The sequence below is a fragment of the Salvia splendens genome, chromosome 19 (genome assembly GCF_004379255.2).
Source record: "Salvia splendens isolate huo1 chromosome 19, SspV2, whole genome shotgun sequence".
In the NCBI taxonomy this organism is placed as follows: domain Eukaryota; kingdom Viridiplantae; phylum Streptophyta; class Magnoliopsida; order Lamiales; family Lamiaceae; genus Salvia; species Salvia splendens.
In genome coordinates, this window is record NC_056050.1 from 2,783,596 (window position 1) to 2,810,084 (window position 26,489).

The window sequence follows — 26,489 nt, forward strand, 5'->3', positions numbered from 1 at the left end:
TTTAGATGATAGTTTGCACAATGTATACTCCAATGTAACCACATCTAAACAAATGTGGGAAAGCCTACAGAAAAAGTACAGTATCGATAATGCTGCAGGTACTGAACATGTTGTAGTATCCAAATTCATGGACTACAAAATGGTCGACTCTAGACCAGTTATGGAACAAGTTCAAGAGTTCAAGATGATCATCCACGGACTCGTAGCTGAAGGGATGAGCTTGCCCGACAACTTTGTACGGTGCATACTCATTGAGAAGCTTCCTCCTAGTTGGAGGGACTTCAAGCACTACCTCAAACACAAGCGAAAGAAGATGAGTCTTGAAGATTTGATCGTGAAGCTGCGCATTGAAGCGGATGTGCGCAAGAGTGATCAGAAGGCTAAGGGCTTTAACCCCCTTGATGCAAAAGCCAACCTGTTGGAGCGGGGAGGTCCCTCCAACAAACGCCCTCGCCCCAGCCGTCAAAATGACAAAGGGAAGGGCAAGCAGCCTACAAAGAAATTTGAAGGCGAATGCTACAGGTGTGGCAAAACTGGCCACTTTGCCAAAGACTGCCGAAGCAAAGAAGAAGAAGCCGGCAGCCCACGTCGTTGAGAAGGAGTTCAATGACTGGGATGAAAGCGACCTCATTGATGTGGTCACTGAAGAAGTCAACATTGTTGACAACAAGGGCGGCTGGTACGTTGACACCGGCGCTACTGCTCATGTCTGCTCAGAAAGAAGCAAGTTTGCCTCCTACACTACTGTTGAAGGGAGGAAGATCAACATGGGGAATCAAACATCCTCTGAAGTCCTTGGCATCGGAAATGTGATCCTCATGATGACGTCTGTCGTCACGATTACGCTGAATGATGTACTGCATGTCCCGGACATCCGCAAGAACCTTGTGTCAGGATCAATACTAGTTAATAAAGGTTTTAAACTTGTATTCGAGTCTGATAGGTTTGCATTGTATAAGTTTGGGAAGTCCCTCGGAAAAGGTTATGTAACCGATGGACTTTTCAAGCTTAGTGTGGCAACTCGAAGTGTCACGAAGCCATTGGCTAATAATAATAAAGCATCTGCTTCCTCTTATTTGACCGAGTGTTCAAATTTATGGCATTGTAGATTGGAGACATGTGAAATTCAAAAGCCGTCAAAAGATTAGTAACTAGATTTACTAAAGGCGATTGAAGCAGGTAGCCAAGACAAATGTGAAATATGTCTTGAGGCTAAAATGACTAAGTTACCGTTTCACTCAGTTGAACGGAAAATGAAACCCCTTGAATTAATTCACACGGATGTATGTGATTTAAAAATGGTGCAAACTAGAGGCGGTAAAAAAATACCTTATCACCTTTATAGATGATTGCACAAGATATTGCTACATTTATCTTTTAAGAAGTAAAGATGAAGCAATAGAAGCGTTCAAAAATTATAAGAACGAAGCTGAGAATCAACTTGGTTGTAAAATCAAAGCAATTCGAAGTGATAGAGGAGGAGAGTATGTAGCCCCGTTTGAGGAGTTATGCAACGCAAGTGGTATAATTCATCAAACAATTGCTCCATATTCACCACAATCTAATGGTGTAGCAGAACGCAAAAATCGAACTCTAAAGGAGATGATGAATGCGTTGCTACTAAGTTCAGGACTACCACATAACATGTGGGAGGGAGGCTATCTTGACAGCCAACTATATCCTAAACAAATTCCACGCAAAGGTAAGGACACCACTCCTTATGAGTTGTGGAAAGGAAGGAAACCATCCTACAAATACCTCAAGGTGTGGGGGGTGTTTGGCGAAAGTAACGGTTCCACCGCCCAAAGAAGTTACAATTGGACCTAAAACAGTCGATTGTATCTTCATTGGATATGCACTAAACAGTAGTGCATATAGATTCGTTGTTCACAAGTCTGAAAATATCGACTATAACAGTATGAACAACAATCGAGTCAAGGAATGCCGTATTTCTAGAAAATACATTTCCTTGACAAAGGCCAAGAAGAGGTCACAACCAATTCTGAGAAAGAATTGAAGATGAGGCCACTAGTTCTAAATCAATGGATGGAGAGCCTGAATCGAGTAAGCGTGCAAGGCCTGATCCAAGTGATGCAGTTCTAAGACGTGGTAGTAGAGTCAGAACACCAAAAACATTGGTCCTGACTACATTGCTCTTATGTTGGATGAAGAACCAACGTCAATAAAAGTAGCATTCGATGGCCCAGACGGGTTACATTAGAAAGAAGCTGTTCAAAGCGAAATTGATTCAATTTTGCTAAACCACACTTGGGTGCTGGTTGATTTGCCCGAAGGTGCAAACCTTTAGGGTGCAATGGGTGCTTAAAATGAAATTTAAGGCCGATGGAACAGTGGATAAATTTAATGCCCGATTGGTTTGTAAAGGGTTTTAAACAAAAGGAAGGACATGACTTCTTCGATACCTACTCACCTGTAACGAGGATTACATCTATCCGAGTGCTTCTTACGATTGCTGCTTTGCACAATCTTGAGATTCACCAAATGGATGTTAAGACGCGTTTCTAAATGGTGAATTGGAAGAAGAAATCTATATGGAACAACCCGAAGGGTTTGTAGTACCTGGACAAGAGAAGAAGGTGTGCAAACTAATCAAGTCCCTATATGGATTGAAACAAGCGCTATTGCAATGGCACTTGAAATTTGATAATGTGATGTTATCAAATGGGTTTAAAATCAACGAGTGTGACAAATGTATCTATATTAAGAACACTGATAACGGATATGTTATAGTGTGTCTCTACGTTGATGATATGTTAATCATGGGTAGCAATACTCAAGTGATTAACGAAACAAAAGTCATGTTGAAGAGAAACTTTGACATGAAAGACATGGGTCTAGCAGATGTAATTCTTGGAATGAAAATTCTAAGAACATCTGATGGAATCATCTTAACCCAATCTCATTATGTTGAGAAGATTTTGAAGAAATTCAAAGCCTATGATGGCGCGCCGGTTAAGACTCCAATTGAACTCGATGTTCACTTGAGCAAAAATAAAGACGAACCCGTTGCACAAGAAGAATATGCACGGGTCATTGGGTGCATTATGTATTTGACTAATTGCACTCGGCCGGACATTGCTTGTGCCGTAAACAAGTTGAGTCGATACACGAGTAATCCAAGCAAAGAGCATTGGAGAGCTCTTGTAAGGGTTTTGAGATATCTAAAACATACTCAAAATCATGGGCTACACTTTCGAGATACCCCCCGGTACTTGAAGGGTACTGTGATGCCAATTGGATATCCGATAATAAAGACTCACTTTCAACAAGTGGATATGTCTTTACTATTGGGGGTGGTGCTGTCTCGTGGAAATCCACGAAACAGACATGTATAGCCCGTTCAACCATGGAATCGGAATTCATAGCTTTAGATAAAGCCGGTGAAGAAGCCGAATGGCTTAAAAACTTCCTTGAAGATATTCCAGGTTGGTATAAGCCAGTGCCACTAGTGTTGATTCACTGTGATAGCCAAGCGGCTATCGGAAGAGCAAACAATGGCTTCTATAACGGTAAGTCTCGACATATTCGTCGACGACATAATACCGTGAGGCATTTGATCACAACAGGCGTGATTACAATTGACTATGTAAAGTCAATAGATAATCTAGCGGATCTGCTAACCAAATGGTTAAACCGTGATCAAATGAATAAGTTGCTAGAGGGAATGAGTTTGAAATCCACAAACTAAAGAACTGTCATAGTGGTAACCCAACCATGATGACTGGAGATCCCAAGAACTTGGTTCAAAGGGACAACTAAGCTATGAGAGTTCGTGTAAAACACTCATTTACATCTATTCCCTAGAGAGCAATAGAGTGTTGGAAAACTTGCCTTGTGGTGAGGCTAAGTCCATGACTTTTAATGACTCCTAAGGATCTCAAGGAGATTGAGTTCTCAAGGAGACCGAGTAGGGCAAGATACTCGAGTAGGAATCACCTATGTAAGTGTGAAATGTGGCCGCTTCAAATTACACACTTATGAATCCAAAGTGGTTTCCAAGGCCGCAAAGGACACAAAACGTGAGAACGGATGAGGTTGAGGTGTTTAAGTGTTAACACCATTGTCTCGGTGCACGCCGTGGGGGACTAGTTCAAAGCATCACGCTACTAGGCCGCCTGTGTATCCGATGGCGTTGACTATGGAAGGTTCAAAACTAAAAGTTACCTATCTTTATGCTTATATACCTCGTGAGGGTTGAACTTGTGTCTGCACGCATATGCATTTGGCAATTTCCACTCATGTGGGGGATTATTGAAATCATGAGTTGATTATGCCCGGTCAATGGACTTTGACCAATTAATTAATGTGACGAGACATTTGATTTTGTGAAATTAAATGATATAGCGTCGATCTACATTTTACGTAGATAAATGTAGTATATTCACTTTCTCAATTCCAATTTCCGGTGAGTGAGAAATAGTGGATTAAAGTGGGGCATAAATAGCTTTTAATAAAGCTAGGAGTTTAAGCTTAGGGAGTAATTAAACAAGTGTTAATTATCCCACATTGGAGAAGAGACACATCTTTTAATGTGTATAAATTAAGTGACTTTATGTTACTTAATAATTATAGTGGACCAAGATGGGTGAAAGAGCCCACACGCGCGAGCCCGAGCCCGTGCTCGTGGGCGTGGGCGCGGGGCTTGAGCTCGATCTCGATCTCGATCCCAATCTTGATCTTGGACTTTGATCTTGGCAATTGGTATTTGGGTGGTCTTTGGACTGTTCTTTGGGCTTGGTCGTGTGGCTCGGTGGTTGGGTTCGACCCTAGACTGGTCTAGTTCTTTTTGGACCACCACCGTTTCCACGTCAGCGAGCCAAGCTGGATGACACCTCGTAAGTATGACGCGGTAAAGCCAACGTGGCTGACACGTGATAGTCCACGTCGTGAATGAACCTAGAAGCTTCTAGATTCAACCTCTCTGCTCCATAACGGCTTGTAACGCCTCGTAACCGACGACCGTTACGGTCTAGCAATGATGACAGCCATTATGGCTGCCACTTTTCTTAAAATTTCTTAAAACTTCTTAAAACTCGTGCCGCCCATGAATGGGACTCCTAATGGCGGACGGATGGAGTATTAGTTTTATAATAAAATGTGAGTAGGAATGAGTTAGTGGAATATGAGGTCCACTACCATAAATGGTAAAAAGTGAAATGAGACAAATTTTGTGGGACGGACGGAAATAGAAAAATGGGACAATCTTTGTGTGACGGAGGGAGTATTAAGTTTTGTGTATAGATCTTTAATAGATTTACTTGTCAAAAAATCATTGATTGGCACACAAAATCATATATTAGTGAATAATTTCATCATAAGTTCAAATTATGTGGTGCAATTAACAATTGTTCCCGCATTGGATTATCAATTAGAAATCTAAATTTTTTTTTGGATTCAACTTCCGTTTCATATCATTAGATGATGACACATCATTTGTTTATGCATCCTATATTGATTGTGGATGATTATGTTCTGTAATTGGGATGAGATTGAGATTTACAAAACTGAAATTAGATTTCGCTACTTACGAATTTTGATTTGAAGTTGGATACAACACATGAATCTTGGGAAGAAGATGAAATTAGGTTTTTAATATCAGTTGATTGAAATGCTTCGATCCAATTTTCGAATGGGATTCCAAACAAAATTCAAGAACTTCAAATTTTAGAAATCATCCATTGCCGTTGATCATATGCTTGAGCATCCAACCGTCCATGTTGATAAGCATGGGGTTTAATTAGAAGTTGAAATATTTCTTTTAGCTATAAAGAAATGCATGGACCGAAAATATAATTTTTAGAATTATGGATTTATGACTTTAATTGTTCAAGATATAAGTGGAAATAAGTTACTACCTCCGTCCCGCATTAATTGTCACATTTGCCTTTTTATAGTACTAGTTTCACATCGGTGCGAAGCACGGTCCATTTTATTTTATTCGCTTGTTTAGTGTTAAATTGTGTTTATTTGTTTCATTACTATCATTTTTACATATTCTATGATATTTTTGAAACTCTCGTGAACTATTTTAATTTATTTTATATTACAGGAATATTATAATAATATATCATTGAATATTTCAATATGTATAAAATAAAATTTACGAACTCAGTACAATAAAAGTTAGAACATTGTTAGATCTCTATTATAAATAAAGTTATCATTTATAAACAAATATATATTTTTTATTTTAATAATTATAATTAAATTATGTTAACAAAGTTAACATACACTTTGAACATATTTAGTTCGATAGCAAAATAGAACATCAAGATATAAAAAATATAATTGCTGAGCTCCTAACTTTAATTGAAGGAGCCCCTAAGTTTAATTGTAGGAGCCCCTAAGTTTTATTTTACACATATTGAAATATTCAATGATATATATAATAATATTCCTGTATTACAAAACAAATTAAAATGGGTAATGAGAGTTCCAAAAAATTCATAGAATATGTAAAAATGATAGTAATGAAACAACTGAACACAATTAAACACTGAACAGGAAAATTGGTTATTTACTTTAAAATTACTTTATTTCGTAAGCTCCTTATTAGTATAAAAAAATAGTTAATTAGTAAAAATTCCAAGCGAACTTCAAGCTAAGAATACAAAATCAATGAAATTCAAAGTTGAAATTAACATGCCAAACTTAATTTAGTGACAAATGTTAAAATAGTAAAAAAATAATCACAAATTAATATTATAAAAAATCAATAGGAATATAATAATATTTTATATCAATGCATATTGTTAAAGATAAAAATATACTATAACCTTACACTACACTTAAGTCAAGAAATATAAACTAATACTAATAAACTAAATGTTTTGTGCTATATTTTTGTTTTTCCTATATCTACGCTTGTTTTTCTTCATCGACAACATGTTAGATTTTTTTTGCGCATCTTCAAATCTTTAGTATACCATTTTTTGGAGGTGTGATTTTTGTTCCTGAAATAGGGGAGAGTTATAAAAATTACATAACATCCAATGATATTTTACACCATAACCCACCGATAAAACTTACATACATAAAAAATCTTTCAATTTCTTGTAAGATAAAACATAGTAATAGTTCTGCGATTGTCAAGGAAAATAGAAAGAAGGAACTCATGGTCTATATCAAATATAATCTACGAAAATTAGTAGGTTTAAAAGATATTAAAAAAAAATCAAATTCCTCAAAATGAGTAGATTTAAAGATATAAGATCAAAATTATCAGCAACATCAAACAAATACATTATTAAAAAAATAAAATAAAAAATGCATAAATTCATGGGAAATTAAAGGCAATGTGACATTGTGAATTTAGAATAAAATAATTCATATTAATAAAAAAAAGAAAAAAAAAATCCAATCAAAGCGTTCAACAAAGAATATTATGAAAAAGATAGGAATATCAGAATTAAAATCTAGCTAACAACATATTTATAGTAAAAAATAGATGCCTCTCCATAACTTTTCACTTCCTCCATTTATAATGAAAAATGCTTTTTACCTTCCAAATTTAAAACTTATAAGCGTCCCCTTTAAATATGATAAATAAGTTAGAGAACTGAAAATTAAATATAAAAATTGATTAGTGGTCAAAGCTATAATGACACGTTTTTTTATTATAATGTAGATAGGGTAATATTAATTGTGGGTTTTAAATTTTGAATCACAAAAGACGTTTTTTTTCCCTTCTTATAATGATACATTGATTATGCACTCTTATAAATATTCAAAAAGGTGTCCACAGTTTATAAATATTTCAAAAAATAGTCCAAAGGTAGCCTTAGTAGTACTATATTGGTATTGATGGAGGGCAGCTTTTCTTAGCCACAATTTTGTACTGTTACACAAAAACAACAATTGTTAAAACCATCTATCATTTGATACAATCATCAAACATCAAGAAACTTGCTCACCTTATGCTGGCTATACTTCTCCCTAATTGAACATGCACTCTCTCCATGAAGCCTGAAGAGGACCAAAGTCAATGCTGACAACAACTACACCAAGAACGGGGGCGATTCCTTCGACTAAAACAATACTATGGAGAAGAGTTTTCGCACACAAAATCAAATAGGAGGCCAAAAAGTTTCCAAGAGAAAGGCCAAGGGGAAGAAGGGCATCTCTGCAAGTGGTGCGACCGAGCCAACCCAAACAGAGGGCATGGATCCCAACCAACATAACTACATATACACTAATAATTCATCATCCAAAAGGTGATAAGTGACAGCTAGGGAAACGTCAAAAATAAATCTCCTTCATACATAACTACATATATAGTTATATTAATAATATACTAGTTCCCAGCAGGCTTTCATTCACTTCTCATCACCTTCTCTTTCCCTCTCTCCTCCAACAATGCATCTCTCTTAGAGCTGGAGCTGGTTGTGCTTGCCTCCAACATGTCCTCCTCTGCATCTCTCTTAGAGCTGGTTGTGCTTGCCTCCAACATGTCCTCCTCTGCATCTCTCTTAGAGCTGGTTGTGCTTGCCTCCAACATGTCCTCCTCTGCATCTCTCTTAGAGCTTGCAATACTGCATACAAAAACAAGCATTTCAATATAAAGAAATTTCAAAATTAAATCAAAATACAATGCCTCACATGTAGATGTCGGAATAGGGAGAGATTCCCAAGACACCGTTCATGTGAACTGTAGCATACAAATCCCCGTCCTTGCGTTGGACTACTTCGACCTTGGCATATTGAACACCACGAAACTGGTGTTTAATCACATTAGGCATGAATACGTAGAAGAACCAACTAGTACTTTTAACATCAGTCTTGCCGCCAACATAGAAAGCATCAATAACCCTCGCACCCGAAATCTTCGCACCCGGAAGCTTCACACTCACGTTTCCCACCACCTTCCTCGAGGACAGATCGTAGACCAACCAACTATATGAATAGTCGATACTGAATAGAAGGTCTCCACCCACATAGATGAGGTTCCTCTTATTCATTTCATCTATTGGGGGAGGGATGTTATCTGCAAAGACTATCCACTTGTCTGTAACCAAGTTGTACTGGAGGAGTGTGGGTTGATGTCCTTCGATGTCGCAGGACATGGGGTGTTCGTCTTTGAATTCTAGTTCGGTGTAAACCCATCTATCATAGTATATCATAACCAGTTCTTTGGTCCACTGAAAGCAAGATCTTGCTATAGGAATACGCTTGATGTGGGCAGGCAATTTCCTAGGGAGGAACTGGCCTGTCTTGGGGTCGTAGATCTCAACCCAACTACTTCTTATAGGAGTGCCCCCGCAGATGAATATCCTGCCATCGTGTAATGGGGCTACCATGGGGCCGGCTCGGGCTAAATCCATACTAGTGGGGCTACGAGTCCAAGTCACAGGTGATGAACCAACAACAGGTAGTGGCGCAGTTGACAAGTAGTTTGTTGGAGATATCTGTTTGAAAAAAGTGGGATGTGGGACGTCGTAGAAGACACCTCCGGCCATGAACAAGGCATCACCGATACAAACAAATCCAGGGTAAGCCGGAATGTCTTTATGCAGACAATTTCCTTGAAATTCTAATTCTACTAGATTAATTTCAGCGCCATCCTTCAAATCCACCTCGTCAAAACAATAGTAGTTGATACACTTAGGTAAGTACTTCAAAATCATGAACCGTAGATCGCCCCCCATATATATATATATGCTGTTCTGTTCAATGAGAATTAGTTAATTAAAATAACAATATATGGATTAATAAATTTCAAGTTCATAAATGAAATTAGCCCTAAGAACATAAACGAGGGTTGAGCCGGTGGGAAAAAGTAGAGGCACCATGAAATCAGCTATAAGAACAGCATGAATCCTGAATCTATCCTATTTATGAGCCGGACAATTGAATATATAATCTATTCTATTGATGAGCCAGAAAAGTAGTGTTAATAAGAATAAGAAAACCCTATGCATGAAGATGAGAAACAAGCGTTACGTACCTTTCTTTGTGTCGGCGCAAAAGACGATCTGCTAAGGAAGATAGGGTTTTTGGTTTTTGAAGAAGAAAATTCAGTTTACAATATTGACATTAGTATTCAATCGTTGTCATTATAGGCGATAAAAATGGACAATAATATATTTATGCCATTTTAATATATTGAACGAATTTATGAGATTTTACATATCATCTCCAGCAATAAGTTAAGGGTTCGTTTATGTTCTAAGAAAGTAATCTATTTTTAAAATTTTAAACTAATATTTATTTGATTTTTTATTTAATAAGAAAAGTGATAAAAATCTTGTTAACAAGGAAAATAACGCAAATTTATAACTAGAATTCTTGTTTCTTCTTAATTATCAAAATAATAGTAATGTTTATTATAATAATATCTAAATTATTTTTATATCGTAAATTAGTATAACTTATCAAACGGATCCTAATTTGACTTAAAATTACTTGGAGAGTAGAGTGTGAGTCTATTTTTATTTCATTGACAATAATATTTTTTTATTCTCACAGTTTATTCTAAAATTACTTTGGAGTATGTGTTGCAATTTGAAAATAATAATATAGTACCAACCAAGTACTAGTATAAGATTGATATCTTGTACGATATAAAATATGTTGAAGTCAAGCATATTATTAGGCCTTAACTTATTAATATAACACATTTTGAATGTTGAACAGCTTGAACTTCCTAACCATTGCAGGAAAAGAAAATTGTCAAAAGGTAACAACACGTTTTTGTAGATTCATAGTTGAATTTCATTCTTCAAACATCAAACTCGTTTAGTGAAAATTGATGAAACAAGATTACAAATTTATTTACTTTTCTAGCAAAATTAGTATTTATATTGAAAAAGCAAAATTAATTTGGTTCCAGTTCAAATAAGATTCCAACCCTTGATGCCCCAAAATCAAGACTTTTAGATATTTAAATAGCTAGCAACGTCAATACGATGTGGAATTATAACAAGAAAAATAAGGGAGGAAAGAACACAAACACAAAATAAACTTTAATTTCATACGAGTCAATTGTAAAATTAGACTTTTTTAAACAAGTGAAGTAGAAATATAAGCCACATGAAATTGGAGAAATATCACAGAAATGGGATCCAAACAATTGCAGTCAGCCTAGATAGGGTCTAATTTTCTTCCATTATTCTATATTCAAAAGCATGAATCATCAAAATCCCACCTAACTAACTAACTCTCTTATCAGTTGCAGAAGCCCCAAGAATTTATTTGATGCATATAATGTTACAAAAATCATACAAAGTGGACTGAATCATGCAAGTAGTTGAAGACAGACCTCTATATCGATATCCGATATCTGAATCAGATCTCAGGGGCTTAATGAATACTTTCCGGGCTCGTTGTATGTCTTCTCCAACTGCTCCACTTTGATAATTTTGAAACCTCTGATCCTCACTTCTTCAGGCACTGAAGTATCCTTGTAATCGACTTTTTCAATGGCCCATCCGGCGTTGTGCACAGTTCCTCCTACTTTAACCTGTTGAGAAAATGACCAGTGATCAGGTTCAGGTTCCTTGTATCGTCAAAAAGAGCTGTTGTTGGCAATTGAGAGATTTACTGTAACATACCTCAGCATCGATAACTAGAGCTCCATCCAAGGCAAGATCCTGGAGAAAGATGCTTTGGCCCTTAATGGCAATGGTAGATCTTCCTTCCGGTAATACGAGAATGTAAGCCCCCATTTAGGACTCCATGCAATACGAGGCCATACGTCCACCTCCTGCCCATTGAATACATCTTGAACTGGGTCATTCACCTTGAAACCAGCCTGATAATGCAACAGCATGTTCAGTTGCAAGCTCAAACAACAGATTGGTAATGAGAAGAGCTTTAATTCTTTGGTAAAGCTAAGATACTTATGAGTAATGAACCAAATAGCAATCCAGTTTTGTGAGATATTGTTTTCTCTTATGCATACAAGGAAAAAATCACTGAGATAACAGCATTGCAAAACATATTTTTGATTCATGATGTTCCATGTCGAAAAACAATTAAATGATGTTTCCGTATAAATCTTTATATGTTTAGAATATGTAAGGAACAATGACCATCTGGAGAAAATCATCATAGCAAATATCAACAGTACTAACTTCTCTATAGTAAGATAGAATAACCTAAAATTAATGCATATTGTTCAATAACTGTAACACCCCAAAAATAAAAATAAAGGAGAAAAAAAAAACAAATAAATCTAATTAAATCTTTTCACTTGGTCAGATATATTTCTTCAAACCCTATCACCAAACTATTATCACATATCTCCATTCCCTAAAATCCCTCCAACAAACCCAACCCTATCACGTAATTTATTATATATATATCAACTATTAAATATCAATTTTAAATCTACAACCTATATGGGAACATATATATACCCGAACCATTCCACAAATTTTTAGCCTCCTTCCAAATTCTGGGAAAAACAAAGAGATAGCCAAAGGAGTGGAGCAGCCGTGAGTTTCCAGATTTTGCTTCACAAATTTTTGATCCATCAAACTAGAGGTATATTCAAGTCCGACGTTTGTTTTTCTCCATGGAATTATTTGTTCATATTCATGTTAGTTCATCCCCATGAAATTTTAAAATCCCAGAGTTCTGAAAAATGTTATCAACCATTAACAATTGATATCGAACTATTAGAAAACTTAATAAAAGATTAGTTTTGAGTGGAGAAAAAAAGGGGGAGGGACGGATCAGTTGTGAGAGGCGGCGCCGCTCGACTGAGGCACCGGCGACGACGGCTGGGCGGTGCTAAAGGGGTGACTGGCAGTGGCGGACGGCAGTTGCCTGAACGAGCTGGCGGCGGCGAGTTTTACCGACGGTGAGAAGAGACCGAGAGGAAGAAAGATGGAGGCACGCCTTGTACTACTGTTTTAGGATTTGAAGTTTCTGTTTTGAGACTTTAAATTGTGAGATGTGAATTGGGATTTATTTTTTGTAAAATTGAGAATAGGGAAAGGGAGAGTACAGAGGAGAGGAAGAGATGAGAAATTGAGAGTGAGCTTTGTAGAAGAATTGGCAGAGAGAGATGTTGGTTTGAGTTGGGTCTTTGGGCAGTAGACGTGTGGTGGCAGGGAGTATATAATGCTTAGGGACAAAAGGTGATTCGCTCACCCCAGGCGCCCCCATAACCCGGTCCGACATCGCTATGGAGGGGTTCAAACACGGTACCTCAGCGGCCCATTAGGTGGGAGGAACTTACACTGGTAACCAGCACACAAGGAGCCACCACAGTGGTGAAACTCCCACACTGCGGCTGCCAGCATTCGATCCTGTCTGCTTAGGGACAATCTACCACCCAGGAACCAACTGAGTTAAGCCCGTGCGGGCGGGAGTATATAATGCTACTATTTCCTTTTCTTGGTTTAGCTTTAAAATGTTAGGCTATTTAATACTTTTGGTTGGGCCTTGTAAATTAAATAAATGGGTTGAAGGTTTCTGTTTAATTGCTCTGTAGTTTGCGCATAATAACTTCAGCTTGGCTAATTAAGAAAATTTTGAATAGGCGTTGGATTGGTTGTGCGAGATTATGTATGATCATCTCTATGAAAGAACGAGAAATAATTTGAGCACACGCACGTAGGATGCACGCATCGTTTTAAATTAAGTTATTTTGTAAAATCTAATTTTAGCATAATCATATTGTGTTAAAAAGGGTGAACTTTTGCACGTCGTTTGTGGTTGAAGCAGAAAGGGATTGACGAGTCAAGCGTTTGAGGTGAGCTTTCTTTTTAAATAAGGGCAATGCCCTAAGTATATTTTTATGTGAAAATTATACGAATATTTGTCATGCTGTGTTTTGTTTTATTCTATGGAACCTATCTGATGTGGCTTTTGCCATCCATGGATAATCGAATTCGGGTCTGTGTAGGGAGTGAGTCTCTATTCAGGCTAGTGTACACCTATGGAGATCGTGAGCCGTCTTTTGGGTCGGCCGGTCTAGTGACTTGGGATGTGGCCACGTTCCTTGTCATCAATGGATCAGATATGGTAGACATCTATGGGAAAATGGTTGATCAACCGAATTTTACGATAGAATTGATTTTAGTGTCTTGGGCGATTTTTAAAGTCAAAACCCCAAGGTCACTCAATGGTGGCATGATAAATACTTTTTATAAAATGTTTTCGGCATGAGTCCACTGAGTGCATCAAGTACTCAGCCCTGCATTTCTTTTTAAAAATGTGCAGGTTGAGTGTGACGGGTGCGGTGGGTGTTGAGCAAGACCGTTGAAGAAATTTAAGTGTTTAGAATGTGTCATGTCTTCACACGTGGCATATTCCTTCTCTCGAATGCTTCCGCTGAGTAGTCGTCTTTCTTTTGAGTTTTTGTATTGTTGAGATACTCTGATTTTATTCCAGCTATTCCCATTTGTTTCGGGCTATGGTTGAGTTGTGTTGTTTTCTCCTTTTTCTTCCCCGCTTCTTTAATCCTCCCCTAATCGCGATCAACCGTGTTTTCTATCCTTAGAAAATGCGGGCGTGACAAAGTGGTATCATATACGAACCTTGACTTAGCCTACAGCTCGCATCTTGCAAGGCAAGAATAGATTCAATGTAGTGCTGTAAGAAACACGTTCCTGTAGTAGATTCCAATGGCAGAGCCACCTGCAAGGGGTAGAATAATTATAAGTCAAATGAATTGAAGTTGAATATTTCCTGTAATAAGCACATGAAGAGGTTCTCAATGATAGTATTAGATAATACACATAAGCACAACAATCAATAAAAGTTCATAATCAGAACATCAAATAGAATGATTAACACCAGAAACAATTGCATAAATTTAGAAGACAGAACGAAGAGTTAGTTACTGATTCAAGCCTCTTGGCCTAGCGGTAAAGGGTGCTGGATACCGCGTCCATCCTGGAGGTCTCGAGTTCGAACCCTGGGTGGCGTAATTTGTCTTCCCTCTTTGTTATAGGAGTTGATTTGTAATTTCCTCTTTCATATATATGATATAAATATATGAAGTTAATTTTTTTAAAAAAAAACAAAAAACGAAGGGTTAGTTACTGATTGCGACGTGAATCGAACCGATTTCGTCGGGTCGGGTCGGTAAACGGCGGCGAGAGTTGGTTGAAAATCTGAAGAAGGTTCAGTAAATATTTAGTGAATCGAATTTATATTAATTTTCCCTCAAAAAAAGTAGATTACATAGTTTTTTATTCATGAAATTAGTTTTGGATTAATGGTAGATTGTGTCCATTTTGAAAGTTAGACGAGAAATGAGTAAATGAAATTTATGTAATCTCTTTTTGGTTTGTGGAGATTAACTTGTTTGCTGTGCTTGAAACATGTATATATATAAGTTCAAGATTTCCCAAGTTCTAAGTAATATCCTCAAAATAAGTTTAAAGCAATGTTTTTTTAGTATAACGATAAAATGTGTATAGACGAATAATTTGATTTAATCGGTTAGAAAAATTTAAGCAAATTAGTTTTAAAAAAAAATAGATACACAAATTTTATACTCCCTCCGTTCCCGATGAAGAGTCACACTTTTCCATTTCGGGCTGTGAATGAAAAGTAGTTCTCACATTCCACTAATTCACTTCACTTACATTTTATTATAAAACCAATATTAAAAATGAGTTACACATTCCACTAACTTTTTCAACCAACTTTTCTTTACATTTCTTAAAATCTGTGTCTGGTCAAAGTGTGATTCTTAATCGAGGACGTTGGAAGTAATTCGATTGTGACTGAATTAGCCGAAATAGCCTTAAATAACTATACTAAATCAATTTTTAAATTTGGTTTGTTATTCTATAAATAGCACTAAAGAGCATTTAGATACACACTAAAGAAATGACGTAACACGAATATAGAAAAAGATGAAGAAAAGGGTCACGGGGTAAATTTATTTTTTCCAATGTAGAAAATAGAAATCTTTACAAAAGCCAAAAAAGTTGATGAATGATGATTGTATATGTAACTGAGATTGCCTCTAGTTGGCATATTCCAAGGAACATCCTCTCTTTACTTTTTAAACGACGTTAAATTATTTATTATTCTTCACCAGAAAAGTGGCTTCGAATCAAAGCTATCGAAAAGAATTCAGTGCCAAACCCATGTACATTGATTCCTCCTAAAAAATGTATTTTTATCTATTTTTTTTTATTTATTCTAAGAGTGTGAAACATGCCACACCTTCGCTGAGATGGACGCATCCCACACGAGCAACCGGAGAGCGGCGTGTAATACAACCGGCAACGACGCGCGCTTCTCGTGCTCTTAAGCACACGTTGCCAACGCCCTTTGTATAACTGAAAGTCGAGATCGAATACCATCAACACTTTCTGTATTCCGCTACGGATACATACCTAAGCAGCTTGTTCCCAGAGTACATCAAGCTAACGTCGCACGTTTACCTTTTGCTTCCCTCGACTGCACATAGTTTACAAGCACGTATAAGATCACACTAGATGTCATGGTTAGAGATAAGTAGGCACAGAGAGAGAGAGAGAGAGGACCTGTGCAGCGGTTGATCGCTTTGAATCAAGAAACTCGCTGTAGATATCATACAACCTTCGCTTCTCAGCTTCTGATACCGACGGTTTAGCATTGGATGCGATGGACTTCAAGAGAGCATTCGTGATTACAGGCATCTTTTTAGTTGTGCTGACATCGTTGTTATCTAAAAGCTCGTGAACTGCTTCAAGCTGTGTGTCAGAGAGAAGGGCTTGAAGATCAGCTCCACTGAAGCCTTCAGTAATTTGAGCTACGTGATCCAAGTCGACATCACCGTCCATTGGTAACTGCAGTGGTTCTCGGATTAGTCATTAGTGAGTTGTGTAAACACAAATTCTTATGGTCCAGAAGACTGAAACCACTAAAAACTTCTTACTCCACGAAGAAGAAATCACCGACAAAAAGAATAAACGTCTACAAATTGCAGATATAGGTGCTTACCTTTCTTGAGAGGACCTTAAGAATCTCCAACCTCTCCTGGTGTGATGGAAAATCACAAAATAAAATTCGGTCCAGCCTACCAGGCCGTAGAAGTGCAGCATCAAGCAAATCTGGTCGACTGGTTTTCAGCAAGCCATGTGTTACAAAAATAGTATCAAAATGAAGCTTCTAAGTGATAGTAACTTTTCAGATTATTTACATAACATATAACAGGTCATTCGATTCTGCACTGAGAAAAGTTCATTACATCAACATATAAAGATAACTTCTGAAGAGGAGAGCTTACCTAGTAGCAGCAAAAACAAATACACCAGTCAAGACTTCAACACCATCCAATTCTGTTAGAAACTGGCATATAATGTGACGAAGGTATTGGTAGCTGAGGCAGAACAGCAAAATAAATATTAGGTTGAGCGGGATGAAGGAACTGACCTGATTGACAACTCTATCAGTTACACCGGTATTATCATGTCCTCTCTTCGGAGCGATAGAATCAAATTCATCAAAAAAGAGAAGGCAGGGAGCTGCTGCAGCTGCTTTTGAGAAGATATCCCGAACCTAAAATAGTTTATTCATGCAGTCAGTTGCTTCTCAATACCTAAAAATAGCTTGTTTTTAAAATCTCTCTTTAAGATCTCAGGGCTGTGCGACAACTTCCAGGCCCAGCTTTGATATAGCAACGCCAAATAGCTTCATGCATTATATGAAAAAGTACATCTGAATGAATTTTACGTATAACCCTAACTGACCATAAACAGGACATTGGGATGTCTAGTTGCTCAGGTATAATAGTCTAACAAAAGAAAATATAGACTGCTATAAGGAAAACCACACTATATAAAGGCCCTATATTTCTTGACATTCTAGTGCAAACCACCATAGAAATGAACTCTAGATCCAGATTTCGAATAATAGTATCAAGTTGAAGCCACTTCCAGTATTGTATTTGTACCCAATGGCTGATGCACTTGGTAACATGCATGCTAACAATTATAAGGTATGAAGTAGTATTCAAGGGGATGAAATGAAAACTAAAAAGACAAAATACAGATGCATATCGTCTCCAAAAGTAGATAATGAAATCTATACAAGGCAGCTCATATCTTACAGCTTGTTCAGAAGCACCAATATACTTGTTAAGCAATTCAGGCCCTTTCACTGAGATGAACCTTAGTGAACATGCTGCAGCAGCTGCACCAACAATATGTGTTTTCCCACAACCAGGAGGACCATATAAGAGAACATTGGATCGCAATCTTAATGGTGCTTGTGCAAATATGTTGGGAAATTTTGAAGGTAGCTCAATCATCTGATACAAAATACAATACACCATTAATCAATCTATAGCCAATATGTACCATGTGAAGTAACAGCCTCAAATAATTAACATCCATATGTTTTTAACAGACACCGCAAAAGCCATATCCAGCATGGAAATTACAGAAAAGCGAGAAAGAATAATTTGTTTTAGATAAGGAGCAAGCAAATTCAGAAAGTTATTTGCAGGATTGAAGAATTTAAGCATAAAGGCAGTGAAGAGGTTTCTACAGTAGAACAATAAATAACAGGATGCCACTGAAAATTTCAAAACATGCACAGAATTCTGCTTCTGTCAAACAAATACTCCCTCCGTCCCAAGATATTAGACTAGTATACCATTTTGGGGTGTCCCAACATACTTGAGCACTTTCCATTTTTAGAAAAAGTTCTCTCTCATAATAATTTAAATATTATATCTTCTCTTTCTAACTAACACACAAAATAAAAGCTCCTAAATTCCTGTGCCCAAAAGAAGTGAGTCTATTATCTTGGGACGGAGGGAGTAACTCTTTTTCCCTTCTTGTTACTTTAAAGTCCAGTAGTAAATTCAAGATGTGTTTTGTTAGGTTAGAGATCTTCAAAACCACGATCCAGGTCAATATCATCCATGAAAAATGACATTAAATTCACTGCTAATGAGAAACTTGAAAACATCAGAGTTATATTATTATATTGGACATAGCTGTTTCTGGTCTACTATATCAATTTAAGATCACTGAACCAATTTAAATGCAATTCGAGAAGAGCAAACTCAAAATCAGATGAGAAGCTAGCTGAAAAATTAATGTCAATTGTCAAAGTCCAATGGATGAGAACACTTGGAAGAAACATTCAATACTACTATGTTACACAATCGGGAGGTTTTTTTACTGTTACCAGAGTTCAATATTATTTCATTCGCTTTTGTGAATTATAAAGAAATATCATCCTTAAAAGATCAACTTATTAGTATCATCTAAAAGCAAATAGTCACACAAAACTGGTGTCAGTTTTTGAGATGGACGATTGAAAGAATAAAAACTCTATATCTACAGAAAAATACCTCTTTAATAGCATTTCGAATGTCATTAAGACCACCAACATCTTCCCAACCAGAGCGACCACCTTCTTTAGCTGGTTTAGTGATGTCTCGCATGGCCACCGGTAGAAAATTTTCCATTGCTTGCTGAAAGTCATCCCAAATCAAAGTAGGCTTTCTATTATCTTTAGATCCCAAATTAGCAGATAATGAGCGACCAATGGCTGCATGCACGGATCGGTCTACCAGTATTTCCTGAAGTATATAATTTGCATATGAGTATATTTTGGCCAAAATTTGTTGTCACTGAACCAGTTGAATTTCATCCATATAGCAGTAAGTTGTATATAAGTTTTTTAGCAATGACTTACCAGATCATAAGCATCATATCCATCACATTTTGATGCTATATCTGACAGGAGATCATCAGAACATTGCAATGATCGTTTCTCCATCTCATGCTTCAATATAGCTGACCGTTCAGCAGCTGCAGGTGCAGGAAGATTGATATGAAAGTCAAACCGTCCTGAATTCAATCAATTCTAGCTGTCAGATAAAGTCATAAAAGAAAACAATTATTCAAAGAAGAACAATTATTTTTACTTAATGCAGAATAACGCACCAGAACAGCTCAAGCTCTGTGGAAAATTAGTCAGGGATTGCACAGTAGCAATGAATGCAATGGGACCAGTCCCACAAAAGCTCCTTTGCTTTCCCTACAAGCATGAGAGCAAAAAAACGTTATGTCAAATATAAAAGAAATGTATCCACCTGGAAATAGCCATCATCTAATGAGGAATCAATATGCACTATTAAACATGATACAACAAATAATAAGTAACATGTGGTATCTTTATCTTGAGGAAAAACATGTGACATCTAGTTGAAATGGAGCAAATGCAGAGAGAGAGAGAATGAAGCTACCTACTAGGAAAGCATGAGGTGGGTTAAGATCAATGCATGGAGCTCAAAAAGGACTAAAATATTTTCACTTACATGAAGTAACTTATTTTTTGTAAATATAAGATCACAATTATTCTAGGTCAAAAAACATGAAGCTTCAGTGGGTCAACTCCCAGTTTCAGAGAGACGATAACAAACCATCAGAGTCATAAGAGAGAGGGAAAGAGAGAGAGAGAGAGAGAGAGAGAATTTCAAATAACAAATTCATCTTGCCTCATCTAATATATCAGCAAGAAACTCAATGAATGCTGCAGAAGATGATGAAGGTTGAGACCCCTCCAGATCCGAGGAAGATGCAACAAGGCTGTCAAGATCATCCAAGATGATGACAGAAGGTGCATGAACCAGTGCTTCAGAGATGTTGCTAGAAAGTTCTTGACGAATAGTTGAAGGCTTCTCCAGAGTGAGCCTAGAACAAGAAACAAAGACTCTGCAAAAGGGAACCCTCTATCCAATCAGGTTCAAGCAGCAACAAGAGGTAGGTAAGACCCAAATTCTTGATGATAAAATTAAATCAGAAAATTCTTACACATGTGCCAAAATATCTTTACAGCCTTCAATATATTTTGCAGAGGCTTTAGCCAATAATGTTTTTCCAGAACCCTACAAAACAAAATTTTCCAGCACATGATAATAATCTGGCTTCATGAAGGTAAGGTAACAGAATTATATATTTTAACTTTTCTCTAATAGATAAGTTGACATTGTTTGATCATGTGCAGAGGGCACAAAATATGATCCAATTTCCATAAATCCCAGATTCCAGGCCATGGAGCAGTTGGATAAAGGTGTTAAAGGTTTCTACACCTTGAATTAAGAGATACCCCTGAAGTTTTTCCCAACCTTAAACATGCATATTTATATAGTCTATTCAACTTTTCTTTAAGAAAGATACAGGCAAAAGATGCCAAAATAAATCATTCTAGAAAAATATTTGCTTTAAAAGGCCTCAAATGAGCTAGTTTTGGTGAGACTTACTGCAGGTCCGCATATTAGAATATGCCCAGGCAACGGCAGATTATAGATACTGAACAACATTCCAGAAGTAGGAGATAACAAAGAGATCAACCCTGAAGGTTGTTAAACAAGTTAGATGAAATACTTCACAATATAGGAGTATATAATAGCAAAAAATCAAAATAGGTACAGTACATATTCCTGTAGCCAAACCATGAAAAAATGGCCTACGGAACCAAAGTTGTATCAGGAAATTGACATAATTCTTACTCCCTCCGTTCCATAGTAGTAGAGTCATTTCATTTTGCGCACTCGTTTTGAAAAAATAATTATAAATAGTTTAAATGGAGAAAAAGTAAAGTAAGAGAGATAATATTGTAGATAAGACTCTTCTCTACATTATTCTCTCTCTTACTTTACTTTCTCTCCACTTTAATTATTTATTATCATTTTTTCAAAACGAGTGCAGAAAATGAAATGACTCTACTACTGTGGAACGGAGGGAGTATGATGTACATGGATATGGTGCTGGGAGTTTAGTGGTCTAAGGTGACAACCTTCTTTGAGAATATGCACCTTTACCTATGCAAATTTTCAAGACTTCACTCAATTCAGAGACAACTTAATCACATACATTACCTGTAGCTTATTTGGGCTTTAAATAGAGCTATACAGTTACAGTTTAGTGGTTGATGGAAAGTTTTTCATCTTATGGTCTCCTATAGACCTCCTAAGCAGTAACTTTAGAATCCCACAAAAAAAAACCCATTCCATCACAAAAGATTGAACATACGACACTTTCATAAAGTTTGTCTTCTAGGAAGTCCTATAGCAAGAAAATCATTATAGCAAACCAGTAACTAGGCAACGAATCCCCTCCTTGGGGATCTAGTAGGCAGTCATCAGTAGTCTCACACAAGTACAGACATGTTAATCCCATACAGAAATTTCAGTAGCATACATAATTATATTATGATGGAAATGAAAAGTTAACTAGGTAAAAAAATACCTACTGTGATTTACATCAGATGGAGCTGTACCCATCCAGTCCAATGAAGAACTTGAAGCACAAAGGACATTTCCAGGAAATACTGAAGGGGCAACATGAGAGAATAACATATCACCCAGCTGCAGCTTCTCTAGCAACATGTCTAAAGTTTTTGAAGAAAAGTTGCTCCCGCAGTCTTTGTCAAATGCAAGTTCATAGGTATTATAGACTCCATCATGCAAAGATTCATCAACAAGTGACAGCATATAAAGGATATCAACCCATGCATCTTCAGCCTGGTTTCTGTTTCTGGGGAAACTTTTACCAGATGTTTGTATCTTGCAATTTATAGGCAAACTCTCATATTTGACTTTTAAATGAAGTAAGTTTTTGCTTCCTATAACCAATGAGCTTACGTCTTCTGCTGAATTTGAAGCAAAAGTTTCAAGCTGGGCTATACACCTCACACGTAAAAGATCTGATAAACCATTTCTATGACCAAGTTTCCTGTGTCTTTCCCTAGTCTTAGTAGCTGTGGCTTCAACCTCATCATGAGAAAGTCCAGAAGAAAGTGCGGCAACAACCTTGTCGTGCATAGACCAATCACTAACACCCAGTTCTGCATTTGAACTAATACTATCAAGACTATCTTTTTGTTTATGGTGCTCGCGGTTGCTTGCAACTTCTGGGCTGTTATTCTCCATAAACTGATTCTTTTCAAATATCTTGAAATGATATGGTGAAATAGAAAAGGGAGGTATGTCTTTTTTTGCACTAGTGATACACCCTTTAACATGTACCCCTGAAATAAGAGCAGAGTAAATGAATATCACTAACTTAAATAAAGCCAAAAAAAAGACCAAAAAAATTAGGGTATTGTGAGTCGTGACAACTGACAAGTTAACAAAACAAAGACGAACTTACTCGTTTTGATTTTAATTCAACTAGAAATGTTACTCAATACTTTGAAGAATTAACTTACATGAGTGTAATTCTACCCCCAAATACAGGCGAAGAGACTGAGCTAGCATTATGTGCCCTTTTGACACTGATTCACATAATAATAGATGGACGATGAGATGCTGGGGGGAATTCCGCTTATCGTTATGAATCCCATTATTGGCTTCATTTTCATTTGATTTGCTTCTAGATTGCAGCTTTTTCTTGTTATTTTTGGATAGAGACCGTGGAGATATCTCTACAAGCTGACAAGAACTGAAAGAATATTTCTTAGCTGTTTCTGGATGGACATAAACACCAAATGTGAGTACTACGTCCATTTCAACACCATTTTCCTCATATTTATAAACTGACTTATTATCTGAATCTTGGATCCGAAGTTGTGCTTTAGCAATTGTGTGACCCTCATCTGGAGATTGCAGGGACGGACTTTTACGTCTCTTCGGAGCTACTGCAACTTCAGTTCCAGGAACAAGTTGAACTGGAAACAATCTCACATGTAAAATAACAAGCATAAAAAATGATAATCTACTTAATAGAAGTATGTTCACAAGAGTTTTCGTTGAATGGAAGAGGATAATAAGAGGCCTTAAACTGGCACAATATAACAAGTAATGCATAACCCAAACATGAAAGGAGAACTGCTTCGAAAGTAGAACAAAGAAAAAGAAAAAAAACGGAATAGGAATACGATTTCCAGGATTCCAGAAACTAAAGCAATGCAGTTACCTACTGGATTCTGGGGAAAGATTGACATAACAAGAAATGTGACAACTGTTTGTCCATGCAACCACAATGGAAATTTCATTTGTTCGTGTACAACTCCAACCTGTATGCAGCCAAATTTGAGTTAATAAAAGTTTGCACAACATTTAACACATCAAATTCTCAAAAATAACATGAACCACACCTAAATCAATTCCAAACTTCTTAAAAACAGACTATCAAACTCTCCCTAACAAGAGGCATTCTCTTAAACTCAGAATTGCAGCCCCTAACTAATACACACGAACTCAGACCATAACTCCTACTTCAAAATTACTACTATGTTCCACCTTACTGTACAGTAATTCGAATGCACAGAAGCACAATTGAACCAAGACAGAATCAATCAAATCACCTGCTTCAAAATAACACTTTCAGCAAGCTCCGAATTGAGCTCCAGAATCTCCCAATCATCCTCCGTGAGCGGCTCAACCGTCACAAGCGTAGCTTTAGGCAAATTACTGATCACACGCACTTTAACCGAGGTCCGATCGCTCAATCCAATGCAATCCGCATAGTGACGAGCTATCTGCAAAAATTCACCCCCGCGCCCAAACCGCAAATTCAGATAAGTAAGAACACCACTCTCCAATCAAAACTAACTTAAAGCTCTACCTCAATTGAGGAAGGGGAATTCGATGCGGCGCCGCACCACGCGACTTGCCAGAGGCGATCGTCGGAGCGGAGCTCGAGCGCTAGAATTGGAGGGAGGTAACCGGTCTGAAGGGTTTGGATGAGGGAGAGAGGGAGAGAGACGAAGCAGCTCTCGATTCCTCCCACTGCTCTCACCTCAAACTCCATAGCTGAGCAGCTTCAATTTTTGTTCACTTTCAGAGCTGAAGAAATTGTTTTTAATCTTTTATATACTCTATGAGTGATGAAGTTGCCTGCGGAAGTTTAAATACGGTTCTCTGCGGTATCACTCATAGTGTTTAGTCGATGTTGATATGTTTGTGAACGCGATTTTATCTCTTATCCATTCTTTAGTTTTTGGAAAGCGTGTCGCAAATGGGCCGAGCCAATCCGGGTTAGATCCGATCCGATCCGATCCATGAAAATGTAATTGAATATACAGTGGTATGGGTTCATGAGGCCCAATACTAGCAGCCCAAATTCTTACCATCTCATTTTCATCACACAAGTGATCATTTTTAAATTTTAATCTTTTAGTAATATTAAATGATTTAAATCCCTTTTATCACGATGGAATTTGAAAGTTAATTTAGTTGCGATTTAAATATGGCACGTGTAGCTCTGGTTAATTTCAAGTATGCTATATGAAATTAGATGGTAGTTAAACTAAATGACGGCAGCCGGAGAGAATTAGGGAAGTGCATCAACTATCTATCACTACCACTAGGGATGTCAATGCAGCCCGCAACCCGTGGGCTGGCCCGAATAACCCGCCAAATTTATAGGGTTAGGGTTGAAAATTTCTAGCCCGATAAAATTACAATCCGATTAGCCCGCACCCGATTAACCCGCAACCCGTTAGGGTCAGACCCGAAAATCCGATGGGCTGGCCCGAAAACCCGATAAAATTTCTATTGTTATATTTGTTTGACTCCTAATTGGACACTTTCATTGATTATTTTTATAATATAGATAACTAAAAAAATAACATTCAATTTTATATTAAATATATAAATTATATATTAAAATTTAATTAATATAATAATAAATAAATAAATTAGAAACTTCTAATTCATTAATAAAAATTTACATTTGTAAAACCTGTTTTAAAACATGCTTTAAAATATTTAAATTTATGTTTTATTTTACACAAATCTCAAATATTAGTATTTGATCATGTTTGTGTTTGAGTTTAAGTATATATCTCAAATTTATCATAATTAAATATTTATATTTTATAAATATAATTAATTTTCGTCATTATTTATTGGATTGATCGCATGTTAATTTTATCGGTAGCAACCCGATTAAACCGCTGGGCCAGCCCGAACCCCGAGCGTTTAGGGTTATGGTTGAACTTTTGTAACCCGAAAAAATCGCAACCCGAGTAGGGTTGGCCCGAAACCCGATGGACCGGCCCGATTGACATCCCTAACTACCACCCGGCATTGACGAAGGAGGAGGGAGAGTTTTATTGGACCAATAACGAGAAATGTTGATTGGTCAATCTGTTCGGGTTCAAGCTAATCCGCTCGGATTGCCGGGGTATACGGATACAGGACTTTCGGGTTATAAATTTTCAACTCAAATCCTAAGCATTCGAATTTGGGCTTACCTGTCAGGGCCAATTGGGCTAAATATTTTTTATTAATACACTCTCTCCTCTGTTCCTAAAAATTTGTTAGAGTACTTATTTCTATTTTCGTCTGTCCCTTAAAATTTATCACTTTTATCATTTTTTGTAATGAATATAATATGGGGTTGTTTAGTTTACAAGATTATATCCCGATGTTAAATATGTAATGTGTTTGGTTTATGATATTCAATACCACAATTCAATCCTAGATGGAAAATCATGGAATAATTAGTCATAACTAACTGCAAACCCCAGATTACTAAAATAATCTCACAACTCAATCATAGATTATATCTTGATACTATTTTATACAGGAAACCGAATATCATACGAGT

General features: G+C 36.9%; 3 protein-coding genes and 1 long non-coding RNA gene across 10 annotated transcripts; 1 reads left to right on the forward strand and 3 right to left on the reverse strand.

Annotated features, from left to right (window-relative positions):
- Positions 1–7,744: 7,744 nt before the first annotated feature.
- On the reverse strand, positions 7,745–11,242 carry LOC121778200. Of its 2 annotated transcripts, XR_006045635.1 has the most exons (4): positions 9,965–11,242; positions 8,620–9,683; positions 7,935–8,552; positions 7,745–7,858 (listed from the first exon to the last, which is right to left on the reverse strand). XR_006045635.1 is itself a non-coding variant. In XM_042175511.1 (2 exons), exons 1-2 carry the CDS (start codon positions 9,663–9,665, stop codon positions 8,333–8,335), a joined length of 1,266 nt encoding a protein of 421 aa, XP_042031445.1. In that variant the 5' UTR covers positions 9,666–11,242; the 3' UTR covers positions 7,745–8,332. The 2 variants fall into 2 exon arrangements, 1 of the variants encoding a protein (XP_042031445.1); XM_042175511.1 differs by having other exon boundaries at positions 7,745–8,552; positions 8,620–11,242.
- Positions 11,243–11,291: 49 nt separating this feature from the next.
- LOC121778201 (UDP-sugar pyrophosphorylase-like) lies at positions 11,292–13,167 on the reverse strand. Of its 2 annotated transcripts, XM_042175514.1 has the most exons (3): positions 12,378–13,164; positions 11,571–11,770; positions 11,292–11,479 (listed from the first exon to the last, which is right to left on the reverse strand). In XM_042175514.1, the coding sequence occupies exons 2-3, from the start codon at positions 11,682–11,684 to the stop codon at positions 11,312–11,314; spliced, it is 282 nt and encodes a 93-aa protein (XP_042031448.1). In that variant the 5' UTR covers positions 11,685–11,770; positions 12,378–13,164; the 3' UTR covers positions 11,292–11,311. The 2 variants fall into 2 exon arrangements, with proteins under 2 accessions (XP_042031448.1, XP_042031446.1); XM_042175512.1 differs by having other exon boundaries at positions 11,571–13,167.
- Positions 12,374–13,934, forward strand: LOC121778203. Its single transcript, XR_006045637.1, has 3 exons — positions 12,374–12,504; positions 13,658–13,720; positions 13,874–13,934. It is a non-coding gene; the product is annotated as an uncharacterized LOC121778203 (long non-coding RNA).
- A 1,903-nt stretch (positions 13,935–15,837) lies between these two features.
- On the reverse strand, positions 15,838–24,790 carry LOC121778196 (peroxisome biogenesis protein 1-like). Of its 5 annotated transcripts, XM_042175501.1 has the most exons (17): positions 24,501–24,789; positions 24,241–24,414; positions 23,850–23,949; positions 23,143–23,601; positions 22,186–22,962; positions 21,194–21,285; positions 20,745–20,818; positions 20,429–20,645; positions 19,875–19,968; positions 19,624–19,778; positions 19,277–19,507; positions 18,023–18,223; positions 17,347–17,472; positions 17,201–17,262; positions 16,915–17,032; positions 16,476–16,760; positions 15,838–16,389 (listed from the first exon to the last, which is right to left on the reverse strand). In XM_042175501.1, the coding sequence occupies exons 1-17, from the start codon at positions 24,684–24,686 to the stop codon at positions 16,351–16,353; spliced, it is 3,390 nt and encodes a 1,129-aa protein (XP_042031435.1). In that variant the 5' UTR covers positions 24,687–24,789; the 3' UTR covers positions 15,838–16,350. The 5 variants fall into 5 exon arrangements, with proteins under 5 accessions (XP_042031435.1, XP_042031436.1, XP_042031438.1 ...); XM_042175502.1 differs by lacking the exons at positions 20,429–20,645; positions 20,745–20,818; XM_042175504.1 differs by lacking the exons at positions 15,838–16,389; positions 16,476–16,760 and having other exon boundaries at positions 17,201–17,252; positions 24,501–24,790.
- Positions 24,791–26,489: the final 1,699 nt, after the last annotated feature.

What these genes read in the sequence shown, in the direction of transcription:
- LOC121778200 (XM_042175511.1), bottom strand. Translation starts at nt 9,665, where the DNA reads ATGGGGGGCGATCTACGGTTCATGATTTTGAAGTACTTACCTAAGTGT. An exon ending in CCCTATTCCGACATCTACAT is followed by an intron (nt 8,553 to 8,619) that starts GTGAGGCATTGT and finishes TTTTGTATGCAG; the next exon opens with TATTGCAAGCTCTAAGAGAG.
- LOC121778201 (XM_042175512.1), bottom strand. Translation starts at nt 11,684, where the DNA reads ATGGGGGCTTACATTCTCGTATTACCGGAAGGAAGATCTACCATTGCC. An exon ending in CTCTAGTTATCGATGCTGAG is followed by an intron (nt 11,480 to 11,570) that starts GTATGTTACAGT and finishes TTTTCTCAACAG; the next exon opens with GTTAAAGTAGGAGGAACTGT.
- LOC121778196 (XM_042175501.1), bottom strand. Translation starts at nt 24,686, where the DNA reads ATGGAGTTTGAGGTGAGAGCAGTGGGAGGAATCGAGAGCTGCTTCGTC. An exon ending in CTTTCCCCAGAATCCAGTAG is followed by an intron (nt 23,602 to 23,849) that starts GTAACTGCATTG and finishes GATTGTTTCCAG; the next exon opens with TTCAACTTGTTCCTGGAACT. An exon ending in AAAGATATTTTGGCACATGT is followed by an intron (nt 20,646 to 20,744) that starts GTAAGAATTTTC and finishes TCCCTTTTGCAG; the next exon opens with AGTCTTTGTTTCTTGTTCTA.